Here is an 18,495-nt window from a genome sequence, read left to right as displayed (position 1 = left end):
CTAGTGCTTCTTTAGTGCAATTCAAAACCAAACACAAATTGGTGTGTTTCTTTCTTTAACTAGTGTCAGGCAGATGGGTTTTGGTTTTATCATATCTGTATTATATTGTCAGACAAGTTTGAGCATGCCCATTTTCAAAATGGTTCCGAGCACAGAAAACAGCAAGAATATCTCAAGTGCACCACAATTAATGATGTAATGTAGTTGTGGTAGTATGACTAGGGGTATTACGGTACCTGGGAGTGTGAGCTGCCATTGGTGCAGAGGGCTCGCTGCCCATTAGCCCAAGTATCGTGTTCTCTGTATTCTTATTGGTCGAGAGGAAGGTAGCTCCGCCTACGAGGCGGGGTATAAGAACCCGTGTTCCCCAGCAGCCAGGCCATTTCTGTACGTCTGCTGCCAGGCTCTCTTCTTGCTGATTAAAGCCTTTCGATTCAGACTTCACCTACGTTTCGTGTCCATTGATTGTGCATCAATTTAATCAGCAAGATTTGTAAAGGATGGAGCTCCGCATCAAGCCGGAGTGTCTTCGACTCAGTCCTCACACAGCGAATGCAACAGCCACATTTCAGCACTGGCTGGCTTGCTTCAACAGCTACCTTAGCACAGCGGAAAACGTCCCGACGAGGGAGCAGAAACTGCACATCCTCCACTCGTGCGTCGGCACTGCCATATACACGCTCATAGAGGACACGACAGACTACGACGCGGCTATGGATCTGCTCAAAGGACATTTCATATGGCCGGTAAACCAAGTCTACGCTCGGCACTTACTAGCCACAAGGCAGCAGATACCTGGTGAGTCACTGGACGATTTTTACCGTGCCCTCCTTGTGCTGGGGAGGAACTGCGGCTGCCCACAGGTGTCTGCTGCTGAGCATACTGAACTCCTAATCTGAGACGTCTTTGTTGCAGGCATGCAGTCCTCGCAGATCCGCCAAAGACTGTTGGAAAGAAAAACCTTGAGCCTCACGGAGGCACGGGCCCTCGCCACCTCCCTAGATGTCGCAAACCGAAATGCACGCTCGTACGCCCCCAACCGCGCGGCGGCCCCCTGCCCAGCGTGGAACTCGGCCTCTCTCTCCCGCGCGGACTCGGACTCCCCCCAGGCCTGCGCCGCAGGGTGCCCCGAAAAACCCGCGGGGCCCCGTTGCTATTTTTGCGGCCAGGTGAAGCACCCCCGTCAATGTTGCCCAGCCTGTTCCGCAACCTGCAGGGGCTGCGGGAAGAAAGGCCTCTTTGTGGCCGTTTGCCAGGCAAAGGCGGTCGCTGCGGTCCCAAGCAGCGACCGCGGGACTCCCCCTTCTCTCCCGTCAGGGGCCCTGTGCGGCCCGCGGACCTCGCAGCCTCCATCCCCCAACGCCACGTGCGATCTCCGGGCGCCGCCATTTTACCTCCCCGATGCCACGTGCGACCCCCGGGCGCCGCCATTTTGGACCTCCGACTCCACGTGCGACCGATGGGTGCCGCCAACTTGGGTCGGCTCCAAGGACCCCGCGGGTGACTATTCCCTCCCTGATGAAAACTCCGACTATCTCCCATGACTCGTTTCAGTCACTCTGGATCAGTCTCGACCCCGTACCCTCTCCACAGCGACCACGAAGATTTTACTCAGCGGCCACGAGACAAACTGCCTGCTGGACTCCGGGTGAACGGAGAGTTTCATCCACCCGACCACGGTAAGACGCTGCGCTCTCCCTGTCTACCCGGTTGAGCAAAAAAAAAAAAAAATCGCCCTGGCCTCCGGCTCTCACTCAGTACAGATCATGGGGTGTTGCATAGCGGACCTCATGGTCCAGGGGAGGGAGCTTAAAAACTACAGGCTATATGCCCTCCCTCACCTCTGCGCGGCAACACTCCTGGGGTTAGACTTCTGGTGTAACCTCCAGAGCCTAACATTTAAATTCGGCGGCCCCATGCCCCCCCCTCACTGTCTGCAGCCTCGCAACCTTCAAGGTCGATCCCCCGTCTATGTTTGCAAACCTCACCCCGGATTGCAAACCTGTCGCCACCAGGAGTTGACAGTATAGTGCCCAGGACCGGACCTTCATCAAGTCCGAGGTCCAACGGCTTCTGAAGGAAGGGGTCATCAAGGCTAGAAACAGCCCCTGGCGAGCACAAGTTCTGGTGGTAAAGACCGGAGAGAAGAATAGGATGGTCATAGACTACAGTCAGACCATCAACAGGTTTACGCAGCTGGACGCGTACCCTCTCCCCCGTATATCCGACCTGGTCAACAGGATCACGCAGTACAAGGTCTTCTCCACGGTGGACCTCAAGTCCGCCTACCACCAGCTCCTCATACGCGCGAGTAATCGCAAGTACACTGCGTTCGAAGCGGACGGGTGGCTCTACCACTTTTAAGGGTTCCCTTCGGTGTCACAAATGGGGTCTCAGTCTTCCAAAGGGAGATGGACCGAATGGTCAACCAATACGGTTTACGGGCAACCTTCCCGTATCTCGACAATGTCACCATCTGCGCCACGATCAGCAGGACCACGACATCAATCTCTGTAAATTCCTCCGAACCGCAAAACTCCTGAACCTGACCTACAACAAGGACAAATGCGTGTTTAGCACCGACCCTCAAGCCATCTTCAGCTACGTAGTGCGTAATGGAGTGGTAGGCCCCGACCCAGAACGCATGCGCCCTCTGATGGAGATCCCCCTCCCCCACTCCCCCAAAGCCCTCAAGCGCTTGTTTTTTTTTTCAGATTACTCCCAGTGGGTCCCCAATTACGCCGACAAAGCCCGTCCTCTCATCCAATCAGCCACGTTCCCCCTGTCGATGGAAGCCCGCCAGGCCTTCAGCCGCATCAAAGCAGATATTGCAAAGGCCACGATGCGAGCTATCGACGAGTCCCTCCCCTTCCAGGTCGAGAGCGACGCGTCCGACGTAGCTCTGGCAGCCACCCTCAACCAAACGGGCAGACCCGTGGCCTTCTTCTCCCAGACCCTCCATGCTTCCGAAATCCGCCACTCCTTGGTCGAGAAGGAAGCACAGGCCATAGTAGAAGCTGTGCGACACTGGAGGCACTATCTGGCCGGCAGGAGGTTCACCCTCCTCACAGACCAACGGTCAGTGGCTTTCATGTTCGACAACGCACAGAGGGGCAAGATAAAGAACGACAAGATCCTGTGGTGGAGGATCGAATTGTCCACCTACAACTATGACATCTTGTATCGTCCTGGGAAGCTAAACGAGCCTCCCGATGCCCTGTCCCACGGCACCTGTGCCAACGCACAAGTGGACCGCCTTCGAACCCTCCACGCAGACCTCTGCCACCCGGGGGTCACCCGCTTCTTTCACTTTGTAAAGACCCGCAACCTGCCCTACTCCATCCAGGAGGTCAGGACAGTGACTAGGGAATGCCACATCTGCGCGGAGTGCAAGCCGTACTTCTACCGCCCCGAACAAGCGCATCTGATAAAGGCTTCCCGCCCCTTTGAACGCCTCAGCATGGACTTCAAAGGTCCCTTCCCCTCTACCAACCACAACGCGTATTTCCTCAATGTGATTGACGAGTACTCCCGCTTCCCATTCGCCATCCCCTGCCCCGACATGACCACACCCACCATCATTAAAGCCCTACACACCATTTTCTCCCTGTTCGGATTCCCCGCTTACATTCATAGCGATAGGGGGTCCTCCTTTATGAGTGGCGAGCTGCGTCAGTTCCTGCTCAGCAGGGGCATTGCCTCAAGCAGGACGACCAGTTACAACCCCCGGGGTAACGGACAGGTCGAGGGAGACCGGTACGGTCTGGAAGACCGTCCTGCTGGCCCTTCGGTCCAGAAATCTCCCAGTCTCCCACTGGCAAGAGGCCCTCCCAGACGCCCTCCATTCAATCCGGTCACTTCATTGCACATCCACCAATCAAACGCCTCACAAACGCCTTCTTGTTTTTCCCAGGAAGTCTTCTTCCGAGACCCCGCTCCCAACCTGGCTCCTGGCTGGCTACCCCCGGGCCCATCCTGCTCCGGAAACACGTGCGGGTGCACAAGTCGGACCCGTTGGTCGAGAGGGTCCAGCTGCTCCACGCTAACCCGCAGTACGCGTATGTGGAGTATCCCGACGGCCGACAGTACACGACAGTACACGGTCTCCCTACGGGACCTGGCACTCACCAGATCACAGCCATCGCCCCGTCGCCAGCCCACCCCCCCCACCCCCCCCAACCGCAACTGCTCCCGGCAGGCGCTCCCCTCCTTGGCCCGCCGACACCCTTACCCGCGCTGCCTAGAGGACCGGACGACCCTCCCCCAGCCCGGCCCTCGCCAGCTCCGACTAGGGGTACGGACGCAGCCACAAGGACTGGATCATCGCTCCCGGAGTCACGGACGCCCACAACACCAACGTCTCCAGCGAAGCTCCGCAGGTCACAGAGGACGTCCAAGGCCCCCGATCGGCTGATCGAGTCTATGTGAACTGTTGATGGACCCTTTTTTCTTGCTTGTTCTCTCGGTTTTTTTTCCCTCTCAAGCCTGAATATAGTTACTGTGTTCTGACACGACCCTGTACATAGTTTTCGGGCCAGTGGGCAGCCACCGTTGAAGAGGTACAATCCGACATCACTAGTCATACTACCAGTCTCTTACCCACTCGCACGGGACACCCCCCCCTCTCCATGTCCGCATCCCCATACACACGCCCACCACCACCCCCCACCCCCTCCCTTTCTCAACAAGGGGTGAATGTGGTAGTATGACTAGGGGTATTACGGTACCTGGGAGTGTGAGCTGCCATTGGTGCAGAGGGCCCGCTGCCCATTGGCCCAAGTATCGTGTTCTCTGTATTCTTATTGGTCGAGAGGAAGGTAGCTCCGCCTACGAGGCGGGGTATAAGAACCCGTGTTCCCCAGCAGCCAGGCCATTTCTGTACGTCTGCTGCCGGGCTCACTTCTTGCTGATTAAAGCCTTTTGATTCGGACTTCACCTACGTTTTGTGTCCATTGATTGTGCATCAGTAGTCCTGTCGTTGTCCAATAACGAGCCTTGTCGGAACTGGTGTAGAATCCAAACTGTGATGAGGAGAGATTACTATTCCAAACAGGGCTGCATTTCCCTTAAAATTCTGAGCTCCCTGGGTAAGGAATACACATAGGACTGATTTTCATGAAATGATTTTAATATTTTGGGGGACACGACAGTGGGGGGAAAATCAGGCTCAATTGAGATGGCCCCACCATTGATCAGAGCCACTAACATTCCCTCAGTGTGCTCATCCAGAACGAAGCATCAGAATATTGCAGCATAAGACTAGATCTCCAATATTCACTGCCTTCAAAAAAGGAGGGAGAAAAAAAAATGCTACCACAGCCCCCAAAAGATTCATATTTACTTTGATAATTTTTCACAAAAATCTTGTTACTTTGGGAGCTTAAGTGTCAAACCTGAATTTCAGAGCAGAATTATTCAACGGCAAATTCTTGAAATAAATCCGTTTAGGATTACAGTAATGCAACTAAAGATAAAAATAACATGCTACCGGAAGAAAGAGGCGTTGAGCAGCACATGGTTTAAATAATTTTTTCCATTCCTGAGGCTTCCCAGCTGAAAAGGTGATTGGGTAGATGTTGTAGTCAACATGCGACTTGAACTCAAATGGCCAAGCTTTAATCTGTTAAAACCAAAAACACCGAGTTACAATACAATTTTTTCCCAAGGTAGATGAGCCGAATTAAATAAATGCAGGGAGATTCTGGAAAACAGTGCGAAATTTGCCAGAAAGTCACAACATTCGCAGAACAGTGGTGTGCCCACAGTTATTTGGCAATCCACACATGTACACTGATTGATTCTGCAATGCACTGCACATGTTCATTGTGCAACCTGCATTTTATCTGAATGTTAATTATTAAATCAGTGTAATAAATTAAAAGTAATTCTCCACAATAACTTAATCAAAAGTAAATTATGAAATGTCTCTGGTTTATCTGTAGGTTAACCGGAGATGTGAACTTTGTAACTTCTACCAACATTACGGTTTATGTGTTACGCACTTTAATGGCTGTTTTTATCACTCATCCATGACAGTTGTCAAACTTTTGTACTCAAAATCAGGTATTCAAAGAGTTCCTATTTCCGGTTTCTTGGTCAGCTGGAGAAAATTAGTTCTATCGACTGCGAAGCTCATTATGAATGGGTTTCAAAGGCTATTGCTTATCTGAGATTTTTACAGAGACATAGTTACAAGGTCTGCCCTCTTCACGGCACTCTTCAAAGATTCGGTGAAGAGATGTTAGGTCAGAAGATTGACCCAGCGTTAGTTGTTAGTTGTTTGTTTGGGTGGATGAGTCTGCTGCTGGGCTGCATAAAATGAACATGACAGTATAAGTAGTTAGCTCACTGAATCCGGATGAACAAAAATAGATATCGACAGAGTTTTACAAGTCACTCATTGCAGGAACCACCCTCACCAACTGGGGCATGAAATAGCGCCCCGAATCTTGGTCATTTGGTGCAGTGAGGTAATTCGGTGCAGAGTGGGAGACGGTGCTTTTTCCCTACTGTTTTGTTCTCTTTCTTCTGGCCTGTAACTTTTAATCTGCAGGGAGAGAACCAGAGAGCATCTGATAACCTGGGAAGGTAAGTGATTTTTAAAATTTATTTTTATTACCTTTTCAAATTGTGTGGGGGGGAAACCTGAAGTGACATCACAGTAAAGCTGTGACCTGATTGGCTGGTTGGGAATCTACACTAAATTAAAAAATTAAGCATTGTTAAACCAATTAAACATAATTACTTAATTATAATTTAGAGAGGTATCTAAGCCAGAGATCGGACAGTACTGTATTTAGCTTTCACATTTATAGTAGAAATCTAGTGCTCGGAAACATATAGTTAACAGTAACATTTTTTTTAATGTCAAATTTAATTTACTAATTAATTGACGCAATGTCAATTAGAGGGGTGCAGTGCTCTGACTGTGAGATGTGGCAGGTCCGGGAGGCTTCCAGCGTCCCAAATGGTTTCATCTGCAGAAAGTGCAGCCAACTGGAGCTCCTCACAGACCGCATGGTTCGGTTGGAGCAGCAGTTGGATGCACTTAGGAGCATGCAGGTGGCGGAAAGCATCATAGATAGCAGTTATATAAATGTGGTCACACCCAAGGTGCAGGCAGAGAAATGGGTGACCACCAGAAGGGGAAGGTAATCAGTGCAGGAATCCCCTGTGGTGGTCCCCTCTCGAACAGGTACACCCCTTTGGATACTGTCAGAGGGGATAGCCTATCAGGGGAAAACAGCAGCAGCCAGAGCAGTGGCACCATGGCTGGTTCTGATGTTCAGCAGGGAGGGTCAAAGCACGGAGGAGCAATAGTCATAGGGGACTCTATAGTCCGGGGCACGGGTAGGCACTTCTGTGGACGTGAAGGAGACTCTAGGATGGTGTGTTGCTTCTCTGGTGCCGGGGTCCAGGATGTCTCCAAACGGGTAGCGGGCATCCTGAAGAGGGAGGGCAAACAGGCAGACATTTTTGCACATATTGGTACTAACGACATAGGCAGGAAGGGGCATGAGGCCCTGAAGCAGGAGTTCAGGGAGCTAGGCAGAGAGTTAAAAGACAGGACCTTTAGGGTTGTAATCTCGGGATTACTCCCTGTGCCACGTGCCAGTGAGGCTAGAAATAGGAAGATACAGCAGTTAAACACGTGGCTAAACAGCTTGTGTAGGAGGGAGGGTTTCCGTTATCTGGACCACTGGGAGCTCTTCCGGGGCAGGTGTGACCTGTATAAGAAGTACCGGTTGCATTTAAACTGGAGTGGCATAAATATCCTGGCCGCGAGGTTTGCTAATGTCACACAGGAGGGTTTAAACTAGTAGGGCAGGGGGGCGGGTACCGGAGCAATAGGTCAGAAGGTGAAAGCATTGAGGGAGAACTATGTAATAGGGCCAGTATGGCTCTGAAGAAGAGCAGACAGGGAGATGTTGCCGAGAACAGCGGGTCTGGTGGCCTGAAGTGCATATGTTTTAATGCAAGAAGTATTACGGGTGAGGCAGATGAACTTAGAGCTTGGATTAGTACTTGGAACTATGATGTTGTTGCCATTACAGAGACCTGGTTGAGGGAAGGACAGGATTGGCAGCTAAACGTTTCAGGATTTAGATGTTTCAGGTGGGATAGAAGGGGATGTAAAAGGGGTGGCGGAGTTGTGCTACTGATTAGGGAGAATATCACAGCTGTACTACAGGAGGACACCTCAGGGGGCAGTGAGGCTATATGGGTAGAGATCAGCAATAAGAAGGGTGCAGTCACAATGTTGGGGAGATAGAGGAGCAGATAGGTAGACTAATTTTGGAAATGAGTAAAAACAACAGGGTTGTTGTGATGGGAGACTTCAATTTCCCCAATATTGACTGGGACGCCCTTAGTCCTAGGGGCTTAGACGGGGCAGAGTTTGTAAGGAGCATCCAGGAGGGCTGTTTAAAACAATATGTAGATAGTCCAACTAGGGAAGGGGCTATAGTGGACCTGGTATTGGGGAATGAGCCCGGCCAGGTGGTAGAAGTTTCAGTAGGGGAGCATTTCGGGAACAGTGACCACAATTCAGTAAGTTTTAAAGTGCTGGTGGACAAGGATAAGAGTGGTCCTAGGGTGAATGTGCTAAATTGGGGGAAGGCTAATTATAACAATATTAGGTGGGAACTGAAGAACCTAGATTGGGGGTGGATGTTTGAAGGTAAATCAACATCTGACATGTGGGAGGCTTTCAAATAGCAGTTGAAAGGAATTCAGGACCGGCATGTTCCAGTGCGGAAGAACGATAAATACGGCAAATTTTGGGAACCTTGGATAACGAGAGATATTGTAGGCCTCGTCAAAAAGAAAAAGGAGGCATTTGTCAAGGCGAGAAGGCTGTGAACAGACGAAGCCTGTGTGGAATATAAGGAAAGTAGGAAGGAACTTAAGCAAGAGTCAGGAGGGCTAGAAGGAGTCACGAAAAGTCATTGGCAAATAGGGTTAAGGAAAATCACAAGGCTTTTTATACGTACATAAAAAGCAAGAGGGTAGCCAGGGAAAGGGTTGCCCACTGAAGGATAGGCAAGGGAATCTATGTGTGGAGCCAGAGGAAATGGGTGAGGTTTTAAATGAATACTTTGCATCAGTATTCACCAAAGAGAAGGAATTGGTGGATGTTGAGTCTGGAGAAGGGTGTGTAGATAGCCTGGGTCACATTGAGATCCAAAAAGACTAGGTGTTGGGCGTCTTGAAAAATATTAAGGTAGATAAGTCCCCAGAGCCTGATGGGATCTACCCCAGAATACTGAAGGAGGCTAGAGAGGAAATTGCTGAGGCCTTGACGGAAACCTTTGGATCCTCACTGTCTTCAGGTGATGTCCCGGGGGGCTGGAGAATAGCCAATGTTGTTCCTTTGTTTAAGAAGGGTAGCAAGGATAATCCAGGGAACTACAGGCCGGTGAGCCTTACGTCAGTGGTAGGGAAATTACTGAGAGAATTCTTCGAGACAGGATCTACTCCCATTTGGAAGCAAATGGACGTACTAGTGAGAGGCAGCATGGTTTTGTGAAGGGAAGGTCGTGTTGCACTAACTTGATAGAGTTTTTCGAAGAGGTCACAAAGATGATTGATGCAGGTAGGGCAGTGGATGTTGTCTATATGGACTTCAGTAAGGCCTTTGACAAGGTCCCTCATGGTAGACTGGTACAAAAGGTGAAGTCACACGGGATCAGGGGGTGAGCTGGCAAGGTGGATACAGAACTGGCTAGGTCATAGAAGGCAGAGAGTAGCAATGGAAGGGGGGTTTTCTAATTGGAGGGTTGTGACTAGTGGTGTTCCGCAGGGATCAGTGCTGGGACCTTTGCTGTTCGTAGTATATAAATGATTTGGAGGAAAATGTAACTGGTCTGATTAGTAAGTTTGCAGATGACACAAAGGTTGGTGGAACTGCCGATAGCTTTGAGGGCTGTCAGAGGATACAGCAGGATTTAGATCGTTTGGAGACTTGGGCGGAGAGATAGCCGATGGAGTCTAATCCGGACAAATGTGAGGTAATGCATTTTGGAAGGTCAAATGAAGGCAGGGAATATACAGTGAATGGTAGAACCCTCAAGAATATTGAAAGTCAGAGAGATCTAGGTGCACAGGGCCACTGGTCACTGAAAGGGGCAACACAGATGGAGAAGGTAGTCAAGAAGGCATACGGCATGCTTGCCTTCATTGGCCAGGGCATTGAGTATAAGAATTGGCAATGTTGCAGCTGTATAGAACCTTAGTTAGGCCACACTTGGAGTATAGTGTTCAATTCTGGTCGCCACACTACCGGAAGGATGTGGAGGCTTTAGAGAGGGTGCAGAAGAGATTTACCAGGAGGTTGCCTGAAATGGAGGGCATTTGCTATGAGGAGCAGTTGAATAAACTCGGTTTGGTCTCACTGGAACGACGGAGGTTGAGGGGCGACCTGATAGAGGTCTACAAAACTATGAGGGGCATAGACAGAGTGGATAGTCAGAGGCTTTTCCCCAGGGTAGAGGGGTCAATTACTAGGGGGCATAGGTTTAAGGTGCGAGGGGCAAGGTTTGGAGGAGATGTACGAGGCAAGTTTTTTTACACAGAGGGTAGTGGGTGCCTGGAACTCGCTGCCGAAGGAGGTGGTGGAAGCAGGGACGATACTGACATTTAAGGTGCATCTTGACAAATACATGAATAGGATGGGAATAGAGGGATACGGACCCAGGAAGTGTAGAAGATTTTAGTTTAGACGGGCAGAATGGTCGGCACGGGCTTGGAGAGCTTGGAAATGCTGTACATTTCTTTGTTCTTTGTAAATCACTTTCATAAAAGAAGGATTGATTGACATTGTCTGATAACGTACAGGAGAACGTCAATGTCACATCCTGCACATAATATGCTGTTTATTGCATGGTTGGCATTGTCGTTGACTCCAGTTGCTAAGTTTCAATTGTTCTGCTTATATAAGGAAAGGAAGAGTACGATTTTGCATAGCCTGCAGTAACCAAAGGACATAAACAACAGGCTCCACAGGAATTACCTTAAAATAGACATTGTCAAACTTGGGGGCGTGATCCGCGGGTGGGTCGCGGGCGAGTGTCGGGAGGGTCGCAGAGCCATCCGTCGCGGCGCTCCCGATCGTGCAAATCTGTGCGCAACAGCCGGCTGTTAATAACACCGGCTGCAAGCGGCCTTCAAAATGGCCACAAATACTTCAAAGAAATGCGGCCGCACTGCGCATGCGTGCCAGGTCGTTGCGCATGCACAAAACTACGTGCATGCGCGCCAATGATCGGGCACGCATGCGCAGTGGGGCTGCTATTTTTTTAACGGTCGCAGCTTTCTGTTTTATAAGTTCAGGGGGGGGGGTTTATTCAATTATTTTATTCATTTAATTTTTATTTTTTCATTTATTTTATTCATTTTATTTTTTTTACAAGTTCGGGGAGGGTTTATTTGAGAAAGTTTTACAGTAAAACATTACAGTAATAAAATGAAGAACTTTGGACAAATGGAGACTCCATACTTTCCGGCACTGCAAGGCTTCATCTTTATCCAACAGGTTCCATTGTAAGAGCGTGTACGAGGGCCAAAGGGACCAAAAACCATTTCCTCCATTTTGTCAGCAGCAAATAAGGTAAGAGAAAATGGTGGGTCGCGCAGGTTGGCCGGCGTGGGTCGCGAAGGTTGGCCGGCGTGGGTCGTGAAGGTTGGCCGGTTGGTAAAAATGGGTCCCCGGAAAACATTTTGAAGAACACTGCCTTAAAACCTAGTGTATACACTTCTATGAAAAATTAGAAATGTTTTCCTATTTTTATGGAGTTATCCACTTACTTATTTGTGTTTATTGCATTGGTTTATACACACAGAGGTTGAAATAAGGGGTTTTGAGAATAAAAACTGTCTGGCTTAATTTTGTCGAGGGCTGTTTTGATTTTCATTGGCTCCATTTACATTTTCACTAACTCATCGCAGTCATTCAAAACAGTTAATGAGAAGTTTAGGAGACCAATCCTCCTTCGTATTTTCTCCCAAATTTGGGCTCTAAATACAATTCCTAATTTACAGCTGAGCATTTCTTTGGATGCTTTCCCCCTGCCACCTTTGCTCCTCTTCCCCCCCCCCCCCCCAGAAATACAACAATTTTGTGCCTTCAACATTTGGATTTCCTCCTTCAGGATTTCTTGCACTTTTATTTTTTTCCAATAATTAGTATACCCATATTGTAAATTACAAGCTGATGGAACATTTTGGCCGGGGTGCTCCGCCCCGCCGCGCCACATTTCTGCTCCGACCCGCCGGCGGGATTCTCCGTTATGCCAGCGTGTCAATGGGGTTTTCCATTATGGGGCAGCCCCACGCCGTCGGGAAAACCCCGGGCGCCGGCATAACGGAGAATCATGCCTGCGGAGAATCCCGGCCTTTGAGTTCGCATGTCATAGACTTTGAAACAAAATCATTTACGAGTAGTCAAAAAACAAAGAACAGTACAAGAAGAGGCCTTTCAGCCCTCTGAGCCTGCGCCGGCCATGCTGCTATCTAACTAATATCTTCTATACGTCTGTTGTCAGTATCCCTCTATTCCCATCCTATTCATGTATTTGTCAAGGCGCCCCTTAAACGTCACTACCGTCCCTGCTTCCACCACCTCCTCTGGCAGCAGGTTCCAGGCACCCACTACCCTCTGTGTAAAAAACATCCCTCGCATAGCTCCTCTAAACTTTGCCCCTCGCACTTTAAACCTATGTCCCCGAGTAATTGACTCTTCCACCCTGGGAAAAAGCTTCTGACTATCCACTCTTCCCATGCCCCTCATAATTTTGTCGACTTCTATCAGGTCGCCCCTCAACCTCCTTTGTTTCAGTGTGAACAAACCGAGTTTATCCAACCTCTCCTTAGCTATTTACTGCCTGTTGCTGCTTTTTTAAAAACGGTGTCAGCTTTTGCTAGTTTTCAAGCTTGGTTATCCTGTTTTTGGTGAATGATAGAGATCGTTGCTTATATTGCTTTCTCGTATCACACTTTCCCTTTTTCGTAAATCTGTTCGCTCCTCATCAGAAGGCAGTGAATTACTTCTCTAGCCAGCGCCGGCCCTAGGGTTGCTGGCGCCCCGGGCAAGCTGAACTTCGGCGCCCTTGGGGGGGGGGGGGGGGGGGGGGGAGGGGGGGGGGGGGGGGGGGGGGGGGGGGGGGGGGGGGGGGGAGGGGGGGGGCGAGAGGGGGGCAGGGCCAAGAGGGGGGCGGGGCCAAGGAGGGGGGGGGACCGAGGCGGGGGGGGGGGGGGGCGGCCGGGCCCGGGGGGGGGGGGGGGGGGCGGACCGAGCGGGGGGGGCGGGGCGGGGGGGGGGGGGGGGGGGGGCGGACCGAGCGGGGGCGGACCGAGCAGGGGGCCGCCCTGGGGGAGGGCGGCCACCGCGCATGCGCTGGTTGGCACCGGCCCAACTGCGCATGCGCGGGACCCGAGTCTGGCACCCCCTAGCACATGGCGCCCCGGGCGACTGCCCGAGTTGCCGGTGCCTTGAGCCGGCCCTGTCTCTAGCTCTCTGTCTACAATCGTGGTTTCCAACGTGGCTTGACTGATACTCTGCTGAACACGTTATCTATCACTAGCTTCTTCTCCACGGCCTCCCGGTCCCAGAGAATGTTGATGGGTTGAAGCGACTGATGGCACAGTCCCTTGCATAGGGGCAGCGAGAATGGCCAGGATAGTTGTTCCTCGAGCTTCAATCAAAGATTCAGTCCCTCCTGCCCCTGCTGCTCCTCCATTCATAGAATTTACAGTGCAGAAGGAGGCCATTTGGCCCATCGAGTCTGCACCGGCTCTTGGAAAGAGCACCCTACCCAAGGTCAACACCTCCACCTTATCCTCATAACCCAGTAACCCCACCCAACACTAAGGGCAATTTTGGACACTAAAGGCAATTTATCATGGCCAGTCTACCTAACCTGTACATCTTTGGGCTGTGGGAGGAAACCGGAGCACCCGGAGGAAACCTACGCACACATGGGGAGGATGTGCAGACTCCGCACAGATAGTGACCCAAGCCGGAATCGAACCTGGGACCCTGGAGCTGTGAAGCAATTGTGCTATCCACAATGCTACCGTGCTGCCCATCATAGATTCTGTCTCTGAAGGTGCAGCAGGAGCGTGAGATAGGGAACTTGTCACATGAGAAGCTGGAGCAGTGAGCATTTATGCTTGGGGGAATAGCTCCTCATAGATTCAGCCTCTACCACATTTACTGCTCCTTAAATTAAAATACACAGGGGTGGTCTTGCCTTCAATATTTTGATGTTTCACTTTTGTGAATGCAAGGGTGTTTGACATCCTGGTGTATTTTGAACTCTGGTTTTGGATATAGGGTACAGAAAAAAGCCATTTGACCCAACCAGTCCAAGCCTCCTCTCATCGAAATTTATCAACGTAACCCTCTATTCCCTTCTCTCTCATATGCTTGTCTAGCTTACCCTTAAATGCATCAATAAAAATGTAAATGTCGCTACAGTCCCAGAGGACCATATGCTGCTCTCCCTTTGAACGTTGACTGGTGATGATGCAACCTGAGGGACACCACACCTCAGGCGAGGGGCAACGTTGAGAAGGTGGGAGCCTTCATGAATAACCTCAGCCGAAACAGGAATTAGGCTAAAAAGGAGCAAGGCCAAGATTTAGCTCAGTTGGCTGGACAGCTGGTTTGTGATGCAGAGAAAAGCCAACAGGGCAGGTTCAATCCCTGTACCGACTGTGAGGCCATCGCCCCACAACAAAGTTAATCCATGCTGGAGCCAGTTCTCATTCTTTTTCAAATATTTAATATTTTCCAGAATTATCAACATTCTGAACATGTGGCACTGAAATTTATATCCCTATAACACTGAATTAGAGCACAAGTCACTGCATCTTAAATGCGGATCAGTCGTCACTTAATAATTCAGATCCTAAGGACGGCAAACATTTTAATAATAAATATTTCGATTTTTTTTGACAAATTATGAACTGTTCTACAAGTTGCAAACAATATCAAATATTCATAGTAACATCTATTTATTGGCTAAATATTGCATGTACTGGGCAACATAAATCCTGGAAGTGTATGGAAGGTGTTTTATAACTCAGTGGTATTTAATAGTTTAACAACACCAATATTAGTTTAATAAATAGCAGAGATGGATCAACAATGATTAAGCTCACAATCCTTTCACATATATAAGCCTTAAAATTAAAACATATCCTGGAATAAGTGAAAGTAAATTTACTCTCCCTGGAAACAGTTTGAGGCTGTTTGCAATCTTGGTATCATATTTGATCCCTCACATCATATTCATGCTAGCATTAAGCCCACACCATGGACTGTGCCCCTGCCTCAGCTCATCCATTGCTGAAACCCTGATCCATGCCTTTGGTACCTCTAGAGACAACTCCAATGCACTGCTGGCTGACCAATGACATTCTGGGCGTGATTTAACCAAAAGGTTCCTCAGTGTGGTAGCGAGCGGGAACTTCCGCCAGCTTCCTGACACTCGGCTTAGCGAGGTCGTCACCGCTATAATTGGCCCACTTAGCAAGGCCCCACGGGCTTCATATCGTATATGAAGGCTTGCCAGCTAGTTCGCCGGGGACTGCGCTCGCCAGCCCCCTGTTAACAAGAGAGCGCTTAAACCGCTCCTGCACAGCCAACCCCTCAGCTTGCAGCCATGCCACCAAGAAGACCAGCTCCATGATTCGGGGATGCTGATCTAAGCAGACTACTGGACGCGGCCGAGGCGAGGCGGGATGCCCTGTTTCTCCAATGGTGTCAGAGGGTCGGCCATAGGGCAGCCAGGGCCACCCAACAGGTAGTGGCAGCAGCTCAGGAAGTGTGACCAGGAGGACCAGTACTAAGTGTGGTTAGAAGATCATCAACCTCCACTGGGCTGCGAGGGTGAGTTTACACTGGGCCCCTGACCCACCTCCACTCTTCCCCCGCCTCCTCCCCCCCCCACCCCCCCCCCCCCCCCCCCCCCCCCACCACCAATGAGTATGCAACTGGCACCGCCCCTGCCCAGCACTGTTCTGTGTCCTGGCTCACCCATGTCCAGCACTGCCGCCCACGTGCCACGCCCCCCACCTCCCAATCATACACCCCATTATGTCCCCCCCAACTGCCATAGGTGCCCTCTCCCCAAACCCCCCTCATACCCAAGCAATGAAAGATAAGTGCGGCTAACAATGCCCCCTGTGTCCCCGCTGAAGAAGTTGGCCCACTACAGACTAGAGAGTGCCAGACAGGTTGGCGGGGTGCCAGACATCAGAGTCCTCACTTCCCATGAGGAACGAGCCTGGAGGTCGCAGGGGGGACGGAGGACAGATCTGTAACCAACGTGGCGGTTGGCGTATGGTGCAGAGATGAGGCTCCACCGGCCCATACCCAGATGACCTGTCACACGAGCTGTACATACCTTACGGACAGACCCATCCCTCCCACTGACCACATGTCCGAACACCTTGGAGAGCTCTAGGATGGCACCGTCGAAGCGTCATAGCTGTCATCCCCACCCTCCACCAGCGCAGACACGCACCTCGATGGGCAACGTTAGTGGTCAGGCATCTGGGGCACATTCTGATGACCAACACACAGTTTCTGATGCACATCGGGAGGGGGGGGGGGGGGGGGGGTGCGGACCCTGTGGACCAGGTTTGCCCGGAACTGATGCAGTCGATAGGGTGCGGTCATGAGATTCAGAAGAGGATGTCAACGACACTCCAGCAGGTCCATAGCCATTTGGAGGAGTCGCAATGGCCAAGGGCATCGAGGCCAACACTGCTAGGGTGGGGACCGCAGTGGAGAGCATGGTGCACGATGTCCGCAGAGTCAGTGGAGGTGTCCAAGGCGTAGCTCAGTCATTGACGGCCATGGCTGAGGACCTCAACAGTGTGTTTCAGTCACTGGAGGACGTGATCCAGTACCAGACAACTCTTGATGAGGCGCTGCGGGGTACGTCCCAGTCTCAGGTGGTCATTGCCGAGGTCCTCTAGATTACATTCCGGTAGCTAGGGGAGGTCTCCCAGTCCTATGTGGACATAGCCAAGGCGCTGCAGGACCTGTCCCAATCTCAGGTGGGCATAGTCAAGGTGCTAGAGAGCATGTCTCGGTCACTGGGGACATGACCCAGTTGAAGGTGGGCATTACCGGGGCGCTCCAGAGCATGTTCCAGTCACTGAGGAGCTTTGCCGAGGGCGACGACACTGTGCTGCAGATACTGAGGAACTGCCCGGCCTGACTGAGCCAGATGACGCACGAGCAGCCAGGGCTCAAACCAGCTGACCCTCTGACCCAAGTGAACCCCAGGGCCCTATAGGCACAGACCAGGAGGAGAGGGCGATGGGTGCCAACTTGGAGCCATCCTACGGAATGGCAATGGCGGCCACCCACTCCCCCGAAATCCACCTCTCTGAGAACGGAGTGTCTCGGAGTCAGCACTCGGAACAGCGCATGGTGGGGCATGACCCGCCGGTAAGTGCGTCGGAGCCCTCTGGACGCCCACCAGGGACATCAAAGGCCATGGTATGTGGTAGGCGGCAGGCTGCCTCCACCTCTGAAGTGCATCCTGGGGACACAGCTAGATGTAACAGTAGAGCATAGAAGGCTAAGCAGGTTGAGAATCATTAAGAGGACTCTGGGGGGGGGGGGGGGGGGGGGGGTCTGTTATGGGAGGGGTGGGAAGACGGTCCGAGATGGGAGGGGCGGGGGGTGGGCAACTCCATCAGGGGATTGGGGAACATGGGTAAACTGTCTGACTGTCCCAGGATGTAGTTGTCATGCACACCCCCTGGAAAGACCTTGTGGTGGTCGCTCACGAGCTGGATATTCAGAGAATGGAACCCCTTCCTGTTGACATAGGCCTGGCAGCAGAACCATGAGGGCAGCTTCTGAGGGGTCCAAGGTATGGTCCATACAGTGTCATATCTTTCAGGAATTGGGAGAGGGTGTGACACTGACAACCAGTGCTAATGCTCCAGACCACCATTGACCAACCCCCCCCCCCCCCCAACCCGGCTGCAGGGGAGGGCCCTGCTCATTGGACACCACACCCTGTACCCCAGACTCCACACGTAATGTTACCTGGACCAGGTGCTTGTCCCTACCCCGGGGCACACACCCACCCTCTGGTCGCCAAAATATCGACGGTGCTGGAGCCCACCCCCTGGGTTTTCGGATGCTGGCTGCTGCGTCCATGATGTTGCCTCCTGCAGCGTTCAGACACAATATCCAGGCATCATGATCTGATTAGAATCCTTGGCAATAACCCCTACATGCTACATGGCACGCCTACCCACAGGATCCACTTGGGGTGTGCTCACTTAGGGGGCAGCACGGTAGCATAGTGGTTAGCACAATTGCTTGAAATCTCCAGGGTCCCAGGTTCGATACCCGGCTGGGTTACTGTCTGTGCAGAGTCTGAATGTTCTCCCCGTGTCAGTGTGGTTTTCCTCCGGGTGCTCCCGTTTCCTCCCACAGTCCAAAGATGTGTGGGTTAGGTGGAT

General features: G+C 51.4%; 1 protein-coding gene across 2 annotated transcripts in view; it reads right to left on the bottom strand.

Moving 5' to 3' along the window:
* Positions 1-18,495, bottom strand: part of gxylt2 (glucoside xylosyltransferase 2) — a 71,463-nt gene that overhangs the window by 27,906 nt on the left and 25,062 nt on the right. The window contains exon 3 of one of the 2 annotated variants that reach the window (XM_038810674.1): positions 5,489-5,620. The exons of the other annotated variant lie outside the window; for it this stretch is intronic. Within the exon in view, the coding sequence (XP_038666602.1) occupies positions 5,489-5,620 (132 nt within the window). The remainder of the gene's footprint in view (positions 1-5,488; positions 5,621-18,495) is intronic. 2 annotated transcript variants of the gene reach the window in all.

This window comes from Scyliorhinus canicula, chromosome 11 (assembly GCF_902713615.1).
Source record: "Scyliorhinus canicula chromosome 11, sScyCan1.1, whole genome shotgun sequence".
Classification (NCBI taxonomy): domain Eukaryota; kingdom Metazoa; phylum Chordata; class Chondrichthyes; order Carcharhiniformes; family Scyliorhinidae; genus Scyliorhinus; species Scyliorhinus canicula.
This window is presented reverse-complemented; position numbering and strand designations above follow the sequence as displayed.